The sequence below is a fragment of the Eucalyptus grandis genome, chromosome 3 (assembly GCF_016545825.1).
Source record: "Eucalyptus grandis isolate ANBG69807.140 chromosome 3, ASM1654582v1, whole genome shotgun sequence".
Lineage (NCBI taxonomy): Eukaryota > Viridiplantae > Streptophyta > Magnoliopsida > Myrtales > Myrtaceae > Eucalyptus > Eucalyptus grandis.
In genome coordinates, this window is record NC_052614.1 from 19042198 (window position 1) to 19060077 (window position 17880).

The window sequence follows — 17880 nt, forward strand, 5'->3', positions numbered from 1 at the left end:
AGTTATATGAGAAGTGATGAATTGAATTCAACTCATTCTCAATTACAACCACTGATGAGACGACATCATCATTACCTAATCCAAGTGGGAGCATAATAGGGAATGATGTGCAAAGTGTACAATCTCCCATACGGCGAACAAGTTGCCAAAGTATTCCCCATCAACGTTTTGACATTGAAGGGGAAACTTTTATGGTTGCTCCACAAGATGAGGATGAGCCAAGAAATATTAATGAGGCTCTTAATTGCCCTAGTAAGGAAAAATGGATTCATACAATGGAAGAGGAAATGGAGTCAACGAAATCAAACCAAGTCTGGGAACTGGTTGATCTTCCAAAAGGACGCAGAGCTATTGGGAATAAGTGGGTTCTCAAAATAAAGCGAAATGCTGATGGCTCGATAGAAAGGCATAAGGCTCGCCTTGTGGCGAAGGGGTATAATCAACATGAAAGAATTGATTATGAAGATACATTTTCTCATGTAGTGAGATTTACCTCGATTCGCATCATTCTGGAAATAGTGGTTAGTTTGGATCTTGAGTTACATCAAATGGATGTAAAGACTGCTTTCCTCAATGGAGAATTAGAGGAAGAAATATATATGGAACAACTTGCTGGTTTTATAGTGAAAGGCCAAGAAGAAAAGGTATGTCGACTTTTGAGATTGATATATGGCCTCAAGCAGTCGTCGAGACAATGGTATATACGTTTTCATAATGCCATAATGGCATATGATTTTACAATGATTGATGAGGATCATTGTGTATATGTTAAAAGATCCAAGGATCAATTTGTGATCATATCATTATATGTTGATGATATACTGATTGCCGGAAGTAATATGGAGTTTGTTAAGACTGTCAAGAGTTGGTTGTCTTCCAACTTTGAGATGAAGGATATGGGTGAGGCTGCATACATTCTTGGAGTTAAGATTTCAGAGATCGTTCGAAGAGATCGTTGTCTCTTTCACAAGAAACATATATAAATAAGGTTCTTGAACGATTTCGTATGCAAGATTGTAAACCCATAGACACTCATATTGCAAAATGTGAAGGATTGAGCCATAGACTGTGTCTAAGGACTCCGCAAGAGAAGGAACAAATGAAACATGTTCCTTATGCTAGTGCTGTTGGGAGCTTGATGTATGCTATGATGTGTACAAGACCCGACATATGTTTTGTAGTTAGAATGGTGAGTAGATACCAATCCAATCCAGGTCCAGCACATTGGAAGGCCGTTAAGAGAATGCGAGGTATCGAAGGGAACCGCTGCGATTACAAGTTGAACTACCAAGGAAAGGATCTGCGACTTGAAGGCTATTCAGATGCTGATTGGGGAGGAGATTTAGATGAAAGAAAATCTACCTCTGGATTTTTTTTCTTATTGAATAATGGCGCCATATCATGGAGTAGTAAGAAGCAAACGTGCATAGCCTTATCCACGATGGAAGCTGAGTTCGTGGCATTATCAGCAGTAGTATAAGAAGGAGTTTGGCTTAAGAGATTTTTGGATCATTTAGGTGTTATTGAGAAAGCTGCAAATCCATTATTGGTTAACTGTGATAGCCAAGCAGCTATAGCGTACACCAAAGATCCAAAGTATCATGACAAGACTAAACATATAGATACCAAGTATAACTTTGTAAAAGATATGGTTGCACGAAAGGATGTGAACTTACAGTACATATCTACGCATAGAATGGTAGCAGATTCTATAACAAAGCTAATACCTAGAGATGTGTTTTGTGGCCATGTAAAATCTCTAGGATTGCGTAGAGTCTAATGTACTGAATTGTAATTTCCCAGAGTTGTTCACATTTATGAAATTTTGTTTTTTCATTGATTAATTCCTATGAATCTTTGTATGATATTTATGCATCTTAATGCTCAGTGCATTATTTTAAGTTGAGGAAGTATGTCGAACAGATAAAAGATTAGTCCACTCACACGGGTAATCGCCGCTATTTACTATGTGATAAATAGAGATGAGACTGTTTTTTAAGCTTATTATCTAGGTGATAATCGAGAGCTCAAGCTTAAAATACGAATGTCGCCTTAACTAAGTGTTAAGATGAGAACATAATATTTACGATGTCCGAAAGTAAAATACCCCACATATTTTACTTTATCTGTCTAAGATGCCAGATGTGAGTTCTGATGAATTTTTGTGAATGAGTAGGTACGTGAACTCAAGTTAGACATTGGGTATGTCTGTACTATCATCTGTACGTATTGAAAAATGTAGACATACGCTCCATGGGAAATGAGTTAATATCGTAATACATATTTCATACCACGTATGCATGAAACGACCAATAAGAGTGGCAAAAAGTTTGATCTCAACTTTTATGACGTGTGAGGCTCTTGAGGAAAAGAGTTCCTCAATTTTAGTGCCCTCATGACTTATACTTATTCTCAAGATTTCTATTTAGTGTTTGCTATCTTAGGATGTTGCCAATGGTCATGAGTTGATTCGATCTAATGGGACATTTTTAGAAAAAGCAAGCTGAACTAAAATTGAGTGTTTGAAGGAAAGAGGAATATCGATTTTGGAGAATCACATTGTACTTTTGTATTCACTGGTCGACCAATTATGACTGTCTTTGTGATAATTATAATTGTGAATATATATATATATATATATATATATATATATATATATCATTGTATAAAAGAGATCAAGAGAGATATAAATGTGATCGATTGATCTAGGGTACTGCATACTAAATCTACTCAGATTGTGACGCCCATTATGAGCTGCTATATATTCCTAATAGATGTATAGTAACGAGCTCTCAAAATATGCTGGTTGCACAGATTATTCACCGGTATGAATGTTGAAGAGAGGTAAAGAGAATCCTGTTCGGCCCACCATGTGCGAGTGGGAGATGAAGGTTTTATTAGCGATGGGCTTAAGGCCCGTCCGCCCATGTTAGGCCCTAAAAACCCGGCCCGCAGGAATAAGGCCCGTGGATGGAGGGACATATAAAAAGGAGGAGATAGAGAGAGAACGTACCTGTTGGAAACAGAAAACGTACGTACGCCTCCCTCCTTTTCTCTCTCTCTCTCTCTCTCTCGCTTTCTCTCCCAAAAGGAAAACAGCGAAGCGCGAAGGCGAATTTGCTTCATCGGATCGAACAGGACCAAGTTTCTCTTCCTCTATCGGCGTCGATGTTAAATCTGTGGCTTAAAAGGTACGCTCGAATCCGTGGTGTGCTTTAGGATCGGTGATACGTGTTGTTTTCCCAGGCTCGTTTTCTGCATTGGTTTAGGGGTTCGATTTAGTGTCGAATCCGACTTTTTGGGGATCCGTTATTCCCAACAAAAACTGAAGATGGTGTACTTGTTCAATAAAACTTCAAAATCTAAAATTAGATAGAAGGAAAAATATCCTATATATAAGATTGGGAGAGCAAAGTTCTCAAATCTAAAACTAAATTGGGAAAGTAAGGGGAGGGAAAGATCTAGGTCAGATCTATCCCCTTCAGAAGTGGAAGAAACGAAAAAAGGTTCAGAGAAGGAGAGACAATAGAGAGTAAAGGTTAGGAATATCAATTTTATTAGTGAATGGCCTATCTCTCTCTCTTCATAAATGAATGGCTTCTTTAAAGCTTAACAAAATCTCATTTGAGTCATGAAAAGCAGAAAGAGATTCATAATACGCACATGGTAGTGATTTGCTGTCACATTACATTATCATCCCCACGTGATGAAATTGTCGCACAACATGTGCATACTTTCTTTCGGTCAACTGGGAAGTTTTACTTATCACTATACACATATAAAATTATAATAATATTCATGCTTAAAATAATTTAAACAGTATATGTGCTTGATATGCAAGTATTAGCGGCTCAAGTAATCGGACATCATAATAGATGCCATCCATAAATTTAAAATTATTCAAGTCACTTCATTAAGTAATTCGACGTTTTGTAAGGCTACTACGACATTAATTCACAAGGATTAAATAATATAATAAATCTAATATCAAACTCCATTCTCCAATATCATTTGAAGTCTTGCAAGCATTTGGTCATGTCATTTTTAACATGGTTAGGAAATGAATTACATCCTCTATTTAATTCTTTGGATTTTGATTTTGTACGTTGTCATTTTGATTTCATACTTTGTTATATATAACTCTGTGGATTTTGATTTTTATCTCATTTCAATTTGACTCATTTCTTTCTAGGATACTTTTCCAAAAGGTTTTCCTATTGTACGACGGCCAAATCAGTCCTAAACTTTTTAATTTAGCCAATTTAGTCCTAAATCTATTGACGATTTGTCAATGTTGTCCGTCAGCTCAATTTGGTAGGAAATCATTGATGTAGACGCTAGTCGTCCTCCATGGCACAATTAGCATTGAAGTGGATAATTTTTGTAACATTTTAAAATTTTCCAATTTTTTATTTTTTTCTTTATATTGTTTTTTATTTTTTTACCTATTTCCCTTTGCTTATCATCAAAGCCTCGGCAATGGTTGACGGAGATCGCTGGCCACAATGAGGACTTGTAGAGAAAGGGTTGTGACACTCTCACTATTGCTGACGAAGGCATTGGGTGGGGGCTGCAACAACCTATAGAAAAAAGGAAAGGAAAGAGTAGGCAAAAAAGAGAAAAATATTAAAAAATTCAAAAATCATTCAAGCCAGCAGCCATGTTAGCGCCGGCCGTGCCACGTAGGATGGTTGATGTTGATTGAATTGTCACATTAGCGATTTTTTTTTTATTAAAATTAGTCAAAAGGACTAAATTAGAAAACCGTGAAAAAATTTAAAATTAAATTGGCCAAATTAAAAAATTCAGGATTAAATTGGCTATTATATAACAAGTCAATGATGTTACGAACAATTTTCCCTTTATCTTTTCATCTTAAAAAAAAAAAAATTCTAATATCCTTTAATCTAGCGGACAGAGAAAGACCACATAAATCAACTCTCGAAAACCCGGGGCACCAAAACTAGTGGTTTGAGAAAGAGGACGGTGACATAATAATGTACGTTCGTAAAATGAAATCCCGATATCCATGTATAATGAAGTTAGATGGATAAGCTCCAGACGGATGCAACATGTGTTCTAACAAGAGACAACCAAGGCCTGAATATTCCCTTTCAGAAGACAAGGTTCATTGCTGATTTTCCAATTGGGTTCAAGAAATAAATAGCCACGACGACTATAATTCAACACAATTAATCTTTGTGGGGGATGATATGCAGCATACTAATTTGTGGACCTCAATTTGGACACTGAAGTCAACCTCGCTAAATTTTCCCAGCCGTTGGCATTGAATTGTGGCTGTCTTAGCACTCTTGGAGCATTATAGTACGTTGTTTTTTCTTTCTTTTTTCTAGTACGTCGTTTTTTTTGTCTTTCTTTTTTTCCAATTGGGTTCAAGAAATAAATAGCCACGACGACTATAATTCAACACGATTAATCTTTGTGGGGGATGATATGCGGCATACTAATTTGTGGACTCAATTTGGACACTGAAGTCAACCTCGCTAATTTTTTCCCAGCCGTTGGCATTGGCAGCACTTGGAGCATTATAGTACGTTGTTTTTTCTTTCTTTTTTTCTAATTGGGTTCAAGAAATAAATAGCCACGACGACTATAATTCAGTCATGATATGCGTTTTGGACACTAAAGTCAACCTCGCTAAATTTTCCCAGCCGTTGGCATTGAATCTGTCTTCCTTTCAGCATCGTTTAGCATGCATGCATGCATGCTTGCTTGGCTGCGGGATTTTCTCCTTTCTTGCCATCTTTAATTTAACCCGCGCAATGATTATCTCATTAAGCAATTGAAAAGGCCCATTTCTAATTGGTTATCTTTACCGACCCAAAAACATTGGTTATCTTCACATAATTATCACCATAATTGAAAACTGGGTCAAATAAAATTCATCTGATTTAGTATATCACCAAATGTTATTAGAAAAGAAAAAAAGGAAGGAGAAAAATTCAGAAAAATTGGGGTCCACAAATTTTAAAGTGCCTTTTAATTCTAGTACATGCATTTAAAAAATTATGATGCTAAATATGAAATGAAAGTATGGTTTCGAACTTCAAAAAGTAAGAATATACTTCCTCGAGTATTGGGGCTGGAATTATCATCATTTATTATTAATTACCAAAAGTAAGAATGCTAAGAAAGACCAACTTTATTGGCCTTCTTAAGCTTCATTCATTTCATGAGAAATGTAATATTTTTGGAAACTGTCTTTTAGGAAGTCATTTTCCCAAAAATGACAATATTTTTTGTATTTGACTAAAATTTAAAAATGAACTAGAATATATTTTTCACCGTTTTGTAAGGAAATCTTTTCCTCCATATACATATTTCAATAATTTTTTTATTTTATATTTATCAAACTATTTTTAAAACTATTTTCTTATTATTTTTTAATATTTTATTTTTAATATTTTTCTTTTTTCCTTTATTTTCTTCTTCCTTAGCCAATCGCCGTTGACGATTGACCATAGGTGAGCTCGAGCTTGCTAGATTCCAACGAGGCCTGAGCTCACCCCACCGGCCTCGTAGATTTGGTGAGCTGGGTGTGGCTCCAGCCTTGTTTAAGGTCACTAGATGTCGACAAGGCTCGGTCTCGTCAGCTTGTGGTTGGCACGGGTTGGGATGAAAAGGAAGATGAAAGGAAAAAGGAAAGGAAAGAAAAAAGAAGAAAATTAAAAAAATAAAAACTCGATTTAAAAATAAAAAAGAAAAGAATTGTAAAAAAAAAAAGGAAAAAGTGTTCGGTGAAAGGAGATATAGAAAATGTTTTCTCTTATTTGAAAAGCGGAAATTTTTTTCCCTATTTTAGAATACTTTTTTTCTTTGATGGAAAATATTTTTCATAGTTAGTTCATTTTTTGTGAACTAAATACTAAAAATTTTAAAAATTATTTTTCTGAAAATTATTTTTCGCAAAACGAATGTAAATTACATGCAAAAAGTAAGTACATTGAACTGCATTAGAAGGCACTTGATTGTCCATCCTTTGAATGTCGGAAATGACATGTGGAAACAAATATCCCACCGGAAGTCTCTCCTCAAATAGATGTAGCTGTCCCTACTTTCCCTTTCTCGACATCTATCTCTCCAGTTCATTCACACTTATGATAGTAACGATGCAATTATAAATCTCATTAGCGATCATTAGTAAGAGTTGGACTTTATGACAGGAAAGAGAAATAAGACCCCATATGGAGAAGTAGTCCTTGATAGATTGTAACTCGTGCTTTTCATATTCAAGCTTGTCGAAGTTACTTTTATGATTTTTCTTTTGTCGTCCTTGTTTCCACCTTGAGTCATACTCTCATGTATTCTTTGTTTATAAAGCAATAAGTGATGTTATTCTGGCAAAAGAAAAAAAGAAGAAGAAGAAAAAGCTCAATAGAGAAAGAAGTCGAAGAAAAACATTACCCCATTAATATCTCAACCTAGGAAGCATCGACACTCTTTGGGATGTGTCGGATATCCAACACATATCCGACACTTTCCGATACTCAGTCAACACATGTCGGAAAATCAATATTTAGTCAACTTTCTCAATACTCTCTGATATTCAAGTTGGAAATCCGACACATTCTAACATGCATGGTCAATTTTAAAAATTTTCAATAAATGATAAGTCAAAATATATGTGCGAAAAAAAAAATGTGCCTTGAGTTGGAGATTTTACTTGGGAACTTATGCTGAACATCAACCAACGGCCAGTGCACATCACCGTTGCTCCATGGCTAGTCCTCAAATCCTCCACCGGTGGTTTTTCTTTTTCTCACTCACCGGCGACTCCTCAAGCTCTTTCGGTCGCTTGAGCTGGCCACACCACTGCGGCGTCCATTCAACTTTTGATAGCTTGGCCTGAGATAAACACTCTTAAAAGGGACGGCAGGATTACTTCCATGCAGTAGTACATCAGGACAAGCGTGGCGACAGTTAACCATGGTGGTGGAGTCAAGTTGCTTTGTGGCCTTCGTCGGTCACCTATGCCATTAAAGCTTGGTGTTATGTCGACCTCGCTACAGCAGTGGGCAGTGCAACTTTATGCACGGGCAAGCTATTATTTAGGCGTCACTAATAGTCGAGGGACCCAACTCAACTGTACTGTCCTATTGGCCGTTTCAACTTCATAAATGTGAATGCTAATGTTAAAGGTAGAATTTAATGAATACTAAAGGAGGATGAATTTATCACATATATATTAATTTAAAATTTTTCATGATATTAATCTTTTATATATCAAACCCCAAATCTGTATAAAAATTTTTACAAAGAAAAGTAATTTCTTAATTTGGCAACCCAAAAAGAGAATTGATAACAAAAATGGTTTTAATCGATGGTAAATTTTATTTTATTTTTGGTAAGGAGATCGATGGTAAAATATTCATGCCTATGTAATCCAAAATTTAATCATTCGTGCATGTATAAATATCGTAGCGCCACAAGGGAACCTTTTTCCTTTGGGGGATTGACTGCACATAATAAAAATTCTAGCTAAAAAAGTATATATATTCCATACGTTGCTTTGTCATTCAATTTTTATACTAAAAACAGGCAATATAGGACAGAATTATAAGATGTTACTGAACGAAAGAAATTAGAAAAAAAAAAAAATGTCCACGCACAGTGGCAGAGGATGAAGAGGTTGTCTGGTCCATTCTCTTTGTTCCTTTAGGCAAATAACCTCTACTTCCTCATTCTTGTTATAGCTTGACGGACAAAAATATATTTATATTTACCAAATGAGAAAATGCAAAACAGATTGATTATCAACAGCCGACATGTAGTAATAAAAATCAAACGACCAAGTGTGAAAAAAGGATGAAGGAAGGGGAGCGTTGAAGAGCAATCAACGAGAGAGATATTAGCAACACCCATATTCTTGTAAAGGCCATCTTTTCATAGAAAGTGAACCCACAAGGGATCCTAGTGTGCATGATTAAGAATCGGAAAGGAGCATACCACTTGTCATGTAGGCCAAGCTAATTGGCCAAGCTAATTGGCTAATCACGATACAATTTAAAGCATTTTTCTTGAGCTTTGCTAGCATAACAGTCATTAGGGTAATGTGAAAATAATAATCTATTGGGAGCCGCAAATTCTTAAAAAAGTAGATTCCACAATAATTTATAATTCTATGTGATTTGGTTTTTTGTAATATATAATAAGTTATAATTCTTACAGTACATTAAAGACTGTCACACAATCATTTTTTTTCTTTGAAGTCACTCAATTTGGAAAGAAAGGAGTTTGTCAAAAAGTGCCTTAAGGGCACATTCTAATATAATGATTATCCTTATGAAGTGCACAATTAATACTTTCACTCATTGAAGTCTCAAATTCCATTGCAATTGATGCCATAATGTTACATGTCCAACCTATTAATTTTGATTCCAAAAGCCTTTAGTGATATCATTCTATAAATAAGAGGAGAACCATCGTCTAGTAAAAGTATAGGCCAAAAACTTATTAGCATTAGACCAATATATATATATATATATATATATATATATATATATTATATATATATTTTGTGAAAGACGAGACTGCCAAACTTCATTAAAAGGCAAAGAAATGGGCACGTGGTTCATTGGTATATACGGGTGTGTTAAGGTCATTGATTGCTGGGATTAGTGAAGATTAGAAAAGGCTTAGAGAGTTTTGGATTGCCATATTACTTTTGTTTTGGTCAGTGGTTGGCATATTACTTTGACAGCCGGAAATTGTTTTGGTTTGGAAGCGCGATAACTAATGAGACTCCCTGAAAAAAGACCTTAGTTAGTATATTTTTACATCATATTGTAGCCATAATGATGCATATTTTATCATAATTTTCACATGAAATTATCATTACCAAACAAACTCAAAAATGTAATTTTCTCATTTCTTCTAACTCTCACTTTCCAAGAAACATAATTCACCCATAAATTTTTTTCTCTCTATTCGATATGTTTGACACACGAGTCCAGAATATGAATTGCTTGTTTTTTCTTCAAATTTTATGGATTATTGGAATGAAGTTGAAATTGTCAAATTGAAAAAAAAAAAGAGAATAATATTAATAAATGATGCATTAATATTTTTAGTGTAAATTCATTCTAGGCTTTTATTAATATTTATTTATTTGTGAATTTGAATCAAATTAATTTGATTGAAATAATCACAAAAATGATAATTTATTATGTATATAAAAATATATATTTAATGTACAACATGTCATAATTATTTGTTTTTTAATAAATGACATGTTGGTGTGTCGTGTCATGTCGTATCGCGTATCGCATATCGATATTAGTGCTACTTAGATCTCAACTAAATATCTTGGGATACTGCGGTGTTGGTGCTATTTGGATTTCAACAAAACCTCTTGAGACACGTGAGGCTCCTCATATATAAATTTTATTGTTTGAACACTAACGAGTCATGCTCAATCATTGTCATAATTATTATCTCTTCTTTCCCATAAATAGTGCCCTAACCACATCATTTCCTCTACACGCCGTCACTCCTCTCTCTCTCTCTCTCTCTCTCTCTCTCTCTCTCTCTCCTCGTTTCTTGTCCTAGTTCTTCCCACAAAAAAAATGGTGATGCCAGAGAAGGGCCTCTCGAACCCCCTGAACGCGAAGCTTACCGGCTCGGGCACCGAGACTGTGGTTCTCGCTCACGGTTTCGGATCAGACCAGACCGTGTGGGACAAGATCCTCCCTCACTTGTCTCATCATTTCAGGGTCCTCACCTTCGACTGGTGCTTCTCGGGAGCTGTCAAGGAGCAAGAAGGTCTGTTCGACCCTGTGAAGCACTCGTCCTATGAAGGTTTAGCCCGTGATCTGATCTCTCTCCTCGATGAGCTCGATCTCAAGTCCACAGTCTTTGTCGGCCACTCCATGTCCGGCATGATCGGTTGCATCGCCTCTGTGAAGAGGCCTAACCTCTTCAAGCACCTCATACTCCTTGCTGCTTCTCCTAGGTAAGTAGAGATGTATTTGGTAATGATTCTATTCTGAATAATAATTTTTAATAAGAAATGATTTTTATATTTCTATTATCAAGAACAATTTCTGAGTAAAAGAATGTGTTTGGTAACTTTCTAAAATTTTTATTCTTGGTATAGACATACATTTGGTAAAATTCTTAGATTTTTTATTTCTTTTAATTTGTTAATTCTTTTATTATTTTTTTAATTATTTTTTTTTTTTTTCTTTTTCTATTTTCTTTTTCTCTATGGTCGGTTGTTGGCCATCATGGTGGTGGCCGGCTAGGTGATGTCCGACGAGGTTCAACCTCGCCTAGGCGACGCGACGCCGGCCTCACCCTAGCCTGGCAAAGCCCAGCTTCATGCTGACTAGGGAGGCCAAGCCTCACCGCAGCTCAACGTCTTCAGGGGTCAATGATGTTCCAGCAAGGTTGCCCGCCCTCGTCTGGCCAATCGCTGGCGCCAATGACCAATCAAAAGGAAGAAGAAGAAGAAGAAAAGAAAGAGAAAATAGAAGAAAAAATAAGAGAGAAAATTTGATTCTAGAAATTATTCCTAGGAACAAGAAACTATTTTTTTCTTCTTCTTGTTTCTGTTCCAAACTATTCCCAGGAACAAAAATATAGATTCCTAGGAATAAAAGTTTTACTAAACACGTTTTTATTCTTTTACATTCCCCAAAATAGACAAAATAACATAATTTTTTGTTCCGGCGAATAGAAATGTATTTTACCAAACAGACCCTAACTCAACAAATTCCTCCCACCCAAAAGAGAAAGGAAGAAGAAAGTTTAATTTCTCATGCAGTTTGTTCATTTGAATCAGCACTTTTTTTTGGGGGGGTTGGTTTACTACGTTTTGGTCTCTTCAAGGAAGGTATCAATTTCAGTCTCGCCTCTTTGTTCGATTTGGCAGGCCTCATCATATGTCTCATCGATATTGCTAGCAATTATTCTTGGTCAGTGTGTTTACCCAATGGTCAAAAAATGAAAAAGAAAAAGAAATCTTTCATATATTCTAATATTAATGATATTAAAAAAAAAAAAAAAAACAAGACTTTCCCCTCATGGGTTTGTCCCTTTACTTGTAAATTCCATAGTTGTAGATGTTTAGTTTTCCTTGAGTTTGTTTATGGCGTGTGAATAAGGAAGCTATGTTGTTCAAAAGCACTTTCTTTTCACCATGACAAAGTTCTAGTATGGTTTACCGCAAAAATATGGATTAAGGTTCCGTTTCTATTACTTAAAAAATGATCATTTATATTACTTTTAAAAATGAATAAACAAAAGATGTTTTCATAATCTATGAAGATGTTCAGAGGTAAATTATTGTCAGTAATGAAAATATTTTTTATTGACTAATTATTTCAAGCAATACAAGCTATTATTTTAAAGAATATATTTTTAAAACCGTTCGTTTTTGGCTAAATAAACGCATTCTAAACAGAACATAATCTTAGTTAGGATCATAGGAGGGGTATTCCATATATTCTCATCTACGAAGCTTAAAGATAGGTTAAAGAGAAGATAATTCCATGGCACCTCCACTATTAAGAATTTTTTGCAATATCGAAATTTTTTGTTGTCCTTCGTGCTAACAAGGGAGTGTTGAAGAAACACAATTTGGACATCTGTCATAGATAAACGATTGATTCGGCTCGAATGAATGATGGTTTGGACCGATTAAGTCAAAATTAATGGATAAAATTACAGGAAAGAAATAAATTTTAAGCTTATTGGAGTTTAGTCGTGAGTAAGTATTTGAGACATTTATGTTTACTAGAGGACATTAAAAAGATTTTATATGATGGTGTACCGTTTGCTCACACATCACCTTGACTGTTGAAAAAAAAAATCATGAATTAAGTACTTATTAATTAATTACATAATCATTTTATGAAAATGATTTTCAAATCATTTATTTTTCTTTTCGCGAAACAAGTGAAGCTTGAAATAGAAATCATAAAGGCTTTTTGTACTTGATTTTCCCTATAGCAAGGATTAAATACATAAAGTTATTGTTTGGAGTATTTAAGGTGCATTTAGTAACATTTCTATTTCAGAGAACAATTTCTTTTTAAAAATTCTCTTTTTCTATTTATATTTCTTGGAACAGCTTCTAAGTCAAAGAACATATTTGGTAACTATATAGAATTTATATTCTCGAAATAGAAAAAGAATAGTAATACATTTGATACGATCACAAATTTTTGTAATATAAAATTTCTTTTAATTTTTAATAATCTTTTTAGACTTTTCTTTTTTCCTTTTTTTTTCGCCAGCGACAAGAAATAAAAAGAAAAGAAAAAAAGAATCATTTCTAAAAATTGTTCTTGTTAAGAAGCTACTTTTTTTTACTTCATGTTTTTGTTTCAAATCTGTTCCTCGACTACTTTTCTATTGTAGGGAATAAAAAAATTAATAGACATTAACGGATTTATGTTTTTTTCAGGAATAAAAAATAGAAAAATAAAGAAATATGAACATTAACAAATAAGCCCTTAATGTTTTAGGGCGCATCACGAGTGAGATGAGTGGACACAGAAGAATCGTTCGATGATTCTCAATTTTTCATCGTCTTTATTTAAAATCTATTTATTTTGATTTTGTCTTTCTCGTCCTCTTCGCTCTCTCCTCGCTATTTATGGATGGCAGATGATAAAGCGATTCGTAGCTTGGACGCTTGGACAGCTGCCGACGGCACTAATCCTGTCTAAAACTTCAATCCCGTTTGTAGCATAAAGGCCAAAGGTGATGTTCTTGCAGTGTCTTACTTTTTCTTGCCTTCATTAGGTACTTAAACACGGACGGCTACGAGGGCGGATTCGGGACCGCGCAGATCGATCAGCTCCTAGCGAGCATAGAGTCTGACTACTACGGATGGACAGCCAACTTTGCTTCTCTGAGGGTGCAGGGCGACCCCCTTACGATCGAGGTGTACACCAAGTGCTTGAGAACGATGAAGCCTGAAGTTGCGCTTCCCTTAGCCAGGACGATTTTCCTATCTGACCACAGAGAGATCCTTGGGAGAGTGACGACCCCGTGCACTATAATTCAGACTACGAACGACACCGCAGTGCCAAACTCGGTCGCCCATTATATGCGCGACAAAATCCAGGGAAAATCAACAATCGAGATGATCGAAGCCGATGGCCATTTCCCTCAGCTGACCGCACATCTGCAGTTTCTCAATGTGTTGGGCAGAATCTTAGGGTTTGAATATAATTAGCAGATGATTAAGCTCCTCGAATTTTCATCATATGATTATACCCTAGACTAGACTAGAAGTCTAGAATTACCCTCTTATTTTTATATTTTATACTCTTATTTTCTTTTTTTCTTTTTTGGATTTTATGTATGGATAGTGGGTGAGTAATGTGACATTCTGATTTTCACCCCTGTTTTCGATGAAATGAATTGGGCATTGATGCGCCTATAGCCTTTTTCTTTGAGTTGGCCACTTATGAGATAACTAATCTATCAGATGAAGTCGTTAAGGAATCTAAACGTGACAGACTTAAGAATTCGATCATGAATCGACTGCTCAACCGTGATAATCGACAAGGGTCAATACGACTCTATTTTAAGTGATTAGTGATTGGATATAGGTCGATTCGACAGAAGCACACAATTAAAATGTTGGTATATCCACATGATTGCAAAATTTGCGTTAAACAGCATTAATCTAAATTTATGTCGGTTCGGTAAGCGGTGCCTATATTTGAAATCTCGAGATTTTTACGCAACCGAATGTCGCTTATGAGTCAAAGATGTACAATGTAGCTCGAAAATAATTGACTACGGGTCAAATGCGCTAAAAATTCCTAAAAGTGGGTAAGTAATCTTAGGGTTTGAATATAATTAGCAGATGATTAAGCTCCTAGAATTTTCATCATATGATTATACCTAGACTGGACTAGAAGTCTAGAATTACCCTCTTATTTTTATATTTTATACTCTCATTTTCTTTTTTCTCTTTTGGATTTTATGTATGGATAGTGGGTGAGTAATGTGACATCCTGATTTTCAACCCTGTTTTTGATGAAATGAATTGGGCATTGATGCGCCTATAGCCTTTTTCTTTGAGTTGGCCACTTATGAGATAACTAATCTATTAGATGAAGTCGTTAAGGAATCTAAATGTGACAGATTGAGAATTCGATCATGAATCGACTGCTCGACCGTGATAATCGACGCATGCAAACGCATGCAATGTCCAAAAATATTTGTTTTTGCTCATGATCTAATGCTTTGTAACTTATCGTCAATGTCTCTTGCACTTTCTTATTAGGTATTTTCTTCAATTTCTTCAATGTATCTATCCATACTTCTCCTATCTATCTACATAAGAATGAACCTATAACTTCAAGAGCTAATGGAAGAACCCCGGTAGTAGAAACAACATCACGAGAGATAACCTCATAATCACTCCGAGGAGAATCCTTTTGAAATGCATGTCTACTAAATAAACTCAATGATTGATCCACAAACAACTCATTGAGTGGGTACATGTAGCTCGCCTAGCTTCATCAAGAATGATCTTGTCTCTGGTTGTGATGATGACTACACTTCCTATTGCATACCAACTCCCATCACCGACCAAAGCATTCAAGTGAGTATTCTCATCCATATCATCAAGAAGAACTAGGACTTCCTTACTTGTAAATCAAGATTTAATGACACCTATTCCCTCGTCGACATTAGACACATGACATGAAGCTCCTATAATGTCATAAATGAGTTTGTTTTGTATGTATTCAATACCCTTGCGTTGAGATGTTTCTCGAATATTTGCCACAAAGCTCCTATACTCAAAATGATTAGCGAGTTTGTTGTATAATACCTTTGCAAGAGTCGTCCTACCGATGCCGCCCATTCCATAAAGTCCGATAATCTTTATATCATTGAAATATACCATCGGTGAAGCTCATAATGTCTTTGATACGATCATCAATTCCAACCAAATGTTGGGGAACAATTAGCTGAAATTTTCTTTTTAACTCGCTCATAACTTTTATGACAACAATTTTGACCAAAGCTCCTTCATGCTTGTCAAATAACGATGAATTTCAGCATAGGAGGGGATACATACACACACACACACATATTATTTTCAAGAAAGATGTATTTGTGAGAAATTAAATAATGATTTGTTGAGATTAATGTACCCATCATCAATTTTCTCTGATTCCCATCCTTTCAAACAACTGACTTCTTTAAAGGCTTCTTCCCATTCCTTCACAACCATCTCAGGCAAATCTTCTTTATGTGCATTGATAGCATCTCTAAATCTCCCTTTAAGATAGCGCACCTACGAGGATCCACTTTATAAAACATGGGCAACACTATTTGCCCTCCACTTCTCTTGCACTTCAATAACTGAACCAACTCACGAATGCACCATTTGCTAAAAGCGTAATTCTCAGAGATAATCTGGATCAAGATTGTAGACAGCATATTGCTGCAAAGAAGCTCCAAACAAATCTCCTCACCAACACGAAGCTCATTGTCATCTCTAAACACGTGAATTCCTGCATCAACAAGGCTAGTATAGAGATAATCAGTGAAGCCTTTGTGAGTGTCTTTCCCTCTAAAGCTCAAGAATACTTCATAGGCATTCCCTTTCGCCTGTCCATCTCCCCCTTCATGACCTACTCCATGCATTGGGGTCGATGAAGAAGATCCCCCGAAGTTCAGATCTTTTGAGTGAGTGGTTTCTTTTCTTTTACAATTGGATTGGCAATTTAAGTTGAGAGGGAAATGAAGTGAAAAGAAAAGAAAGGAATTGGGGAGAAAGAAAGAGAAGGGAAAGACCGATTTACATTTTCTTGATTGGATGTACATCACGTACTGATTGACCAAAGAGATCCTTATCCCCTTTGAAAATAGGAGATTGGTCGAGCGGAGCCTTAAAAGAAAGCCAGATTTTTCAGTCTAAATCTGCGAATTGCACAATGTCCTTCAGAACTAGGTTAATTTAAACGAAAATAAAGAACTCTCATCCCCCTTGCTTAACCAGAAGAAAATGGAGCAATCAAAGCAGGGAACAGATGAGCAAGGTGTCGTTGACTAGCTGAGGAGTGCCCAAACAACACAACCTAGGATCTCCACCGATTTTAAGCCTTCGACGCTGGATTACCAGCACACAACGTTATCTAATATTCGTGCTTTGGACAATGCTCAGTTCTTGCCATCTAACGGTCCAAAACTCTTCATGTCAATCGAACCGCTATGAGGCATGCCACGGAAACAATAATCATTGTTCGCGTTATTTCCGCAGATCATGGCTTTTTCCTTTTCTATTTTTGGTCAAAGCGGCATCTTGGAGACACGCAATATTCAGCATCATCATGACTTGACTTGCTTTTTAAATAAATAAGACAAAGTAGAAAAGAGAACTGACGACCAACACCCCCACGCTCCTGCTGTGATCTCCTCCGATTCAAGCCATCTTACTGGGAAGGCGCCCGGAACCTATCTACGTGCTTCCATTGAAATTTGAGAGATCCAGCATTGTCTTGGATTGACTTGACTTGCTTTCATTCTCTTATATGCTGCTAACGTACATGAGTCAATGACAAGGGCATTAAGAGTGTCAAAACTTGACACAAATGGACATTTAAGTACCAAAAGTTAGAAAGTGACACTTAAATGTCAAAATCGGAGCAAAATAGATCAATTAAGTGCTAATGGCAAGAAAATTAAGTCAAAATGCTGACGTTGCGATTTTCTGGCGAGCTTAGTGCAAAGCGACATCGTTTTGCATGCTGATGTGACTAGACAATACTAAAACGACATCATTTTAGTGCTGACGTGGTAAATAATTAATATTAAAATTAATTAAATTAAACTTAAAACATAATAATAATGACGACAATGACGATGACGACGACAGGAGGAGGA

At 35.8% G+C, this 17880-nt stretch overlaps 2 protein-coding genes across 2 annotated transcripts; one reads left to right on the forward strand and one right to left on the reverse strand.

Moving 5' to 3' along the window:
* Positions 1-10505: 10505 nt before the first annotated feature.
* LOC120291703 (strigolactone esterase D14-like) lies at positions 10506-14206 on the forward strand. Its single transcript, XM_039309396.1, has 2 exons — positions 10506-10972; positions 13771-14206. The coding sequence occupies exons 1-2, from the start codon at positions 10587-10589 to the stop codon at positions 14204-14206; spliced, it is 822 nt and encodes a 273-aa protein (XP_039165330.1). The 5' UTR covers positions 10506-10586.
* A 2009-nt stretch (positions 14207-16215) lies between these two features.
* On the reverse strand, positions 16216-16641 carry LOC120291704 (TMV resistance protein N-like). The gene has a single exon (XM_039309397.1). It carries the CDS (start codon positions 16639-16641, stop codon positions 16216-16218), a length of 426 nt encoding a protein of 141 aa, XP_039165331.1.
* Between the last annotated feature and the right edge of the window lie 1239 nt (positions 16642-17880).

Coding starts and splice junctions, on each gene's coding strand:
- LOC120291703 (XM_039309396.1), top strand. CDS start 10,587: ATGGTGATGCCAGAGAAGGGCCTCTCGAACCCCCTGAACGCGAAGCTT. Junction 10,973..13,770: donor CTCCTTGCTGCTTCTCCTAG/GTAAGTAGAGAT, acceptor TGCCTTCATTAG/GTACTTAAACACGGACGGCT.
- LOC120291704 (XM_039309397.1), bottom strand. CDS start 16,641: ATGCATGGAGTAGGTCATGAAGGGGGAGATGGACAGGCGAAAGGGAAT.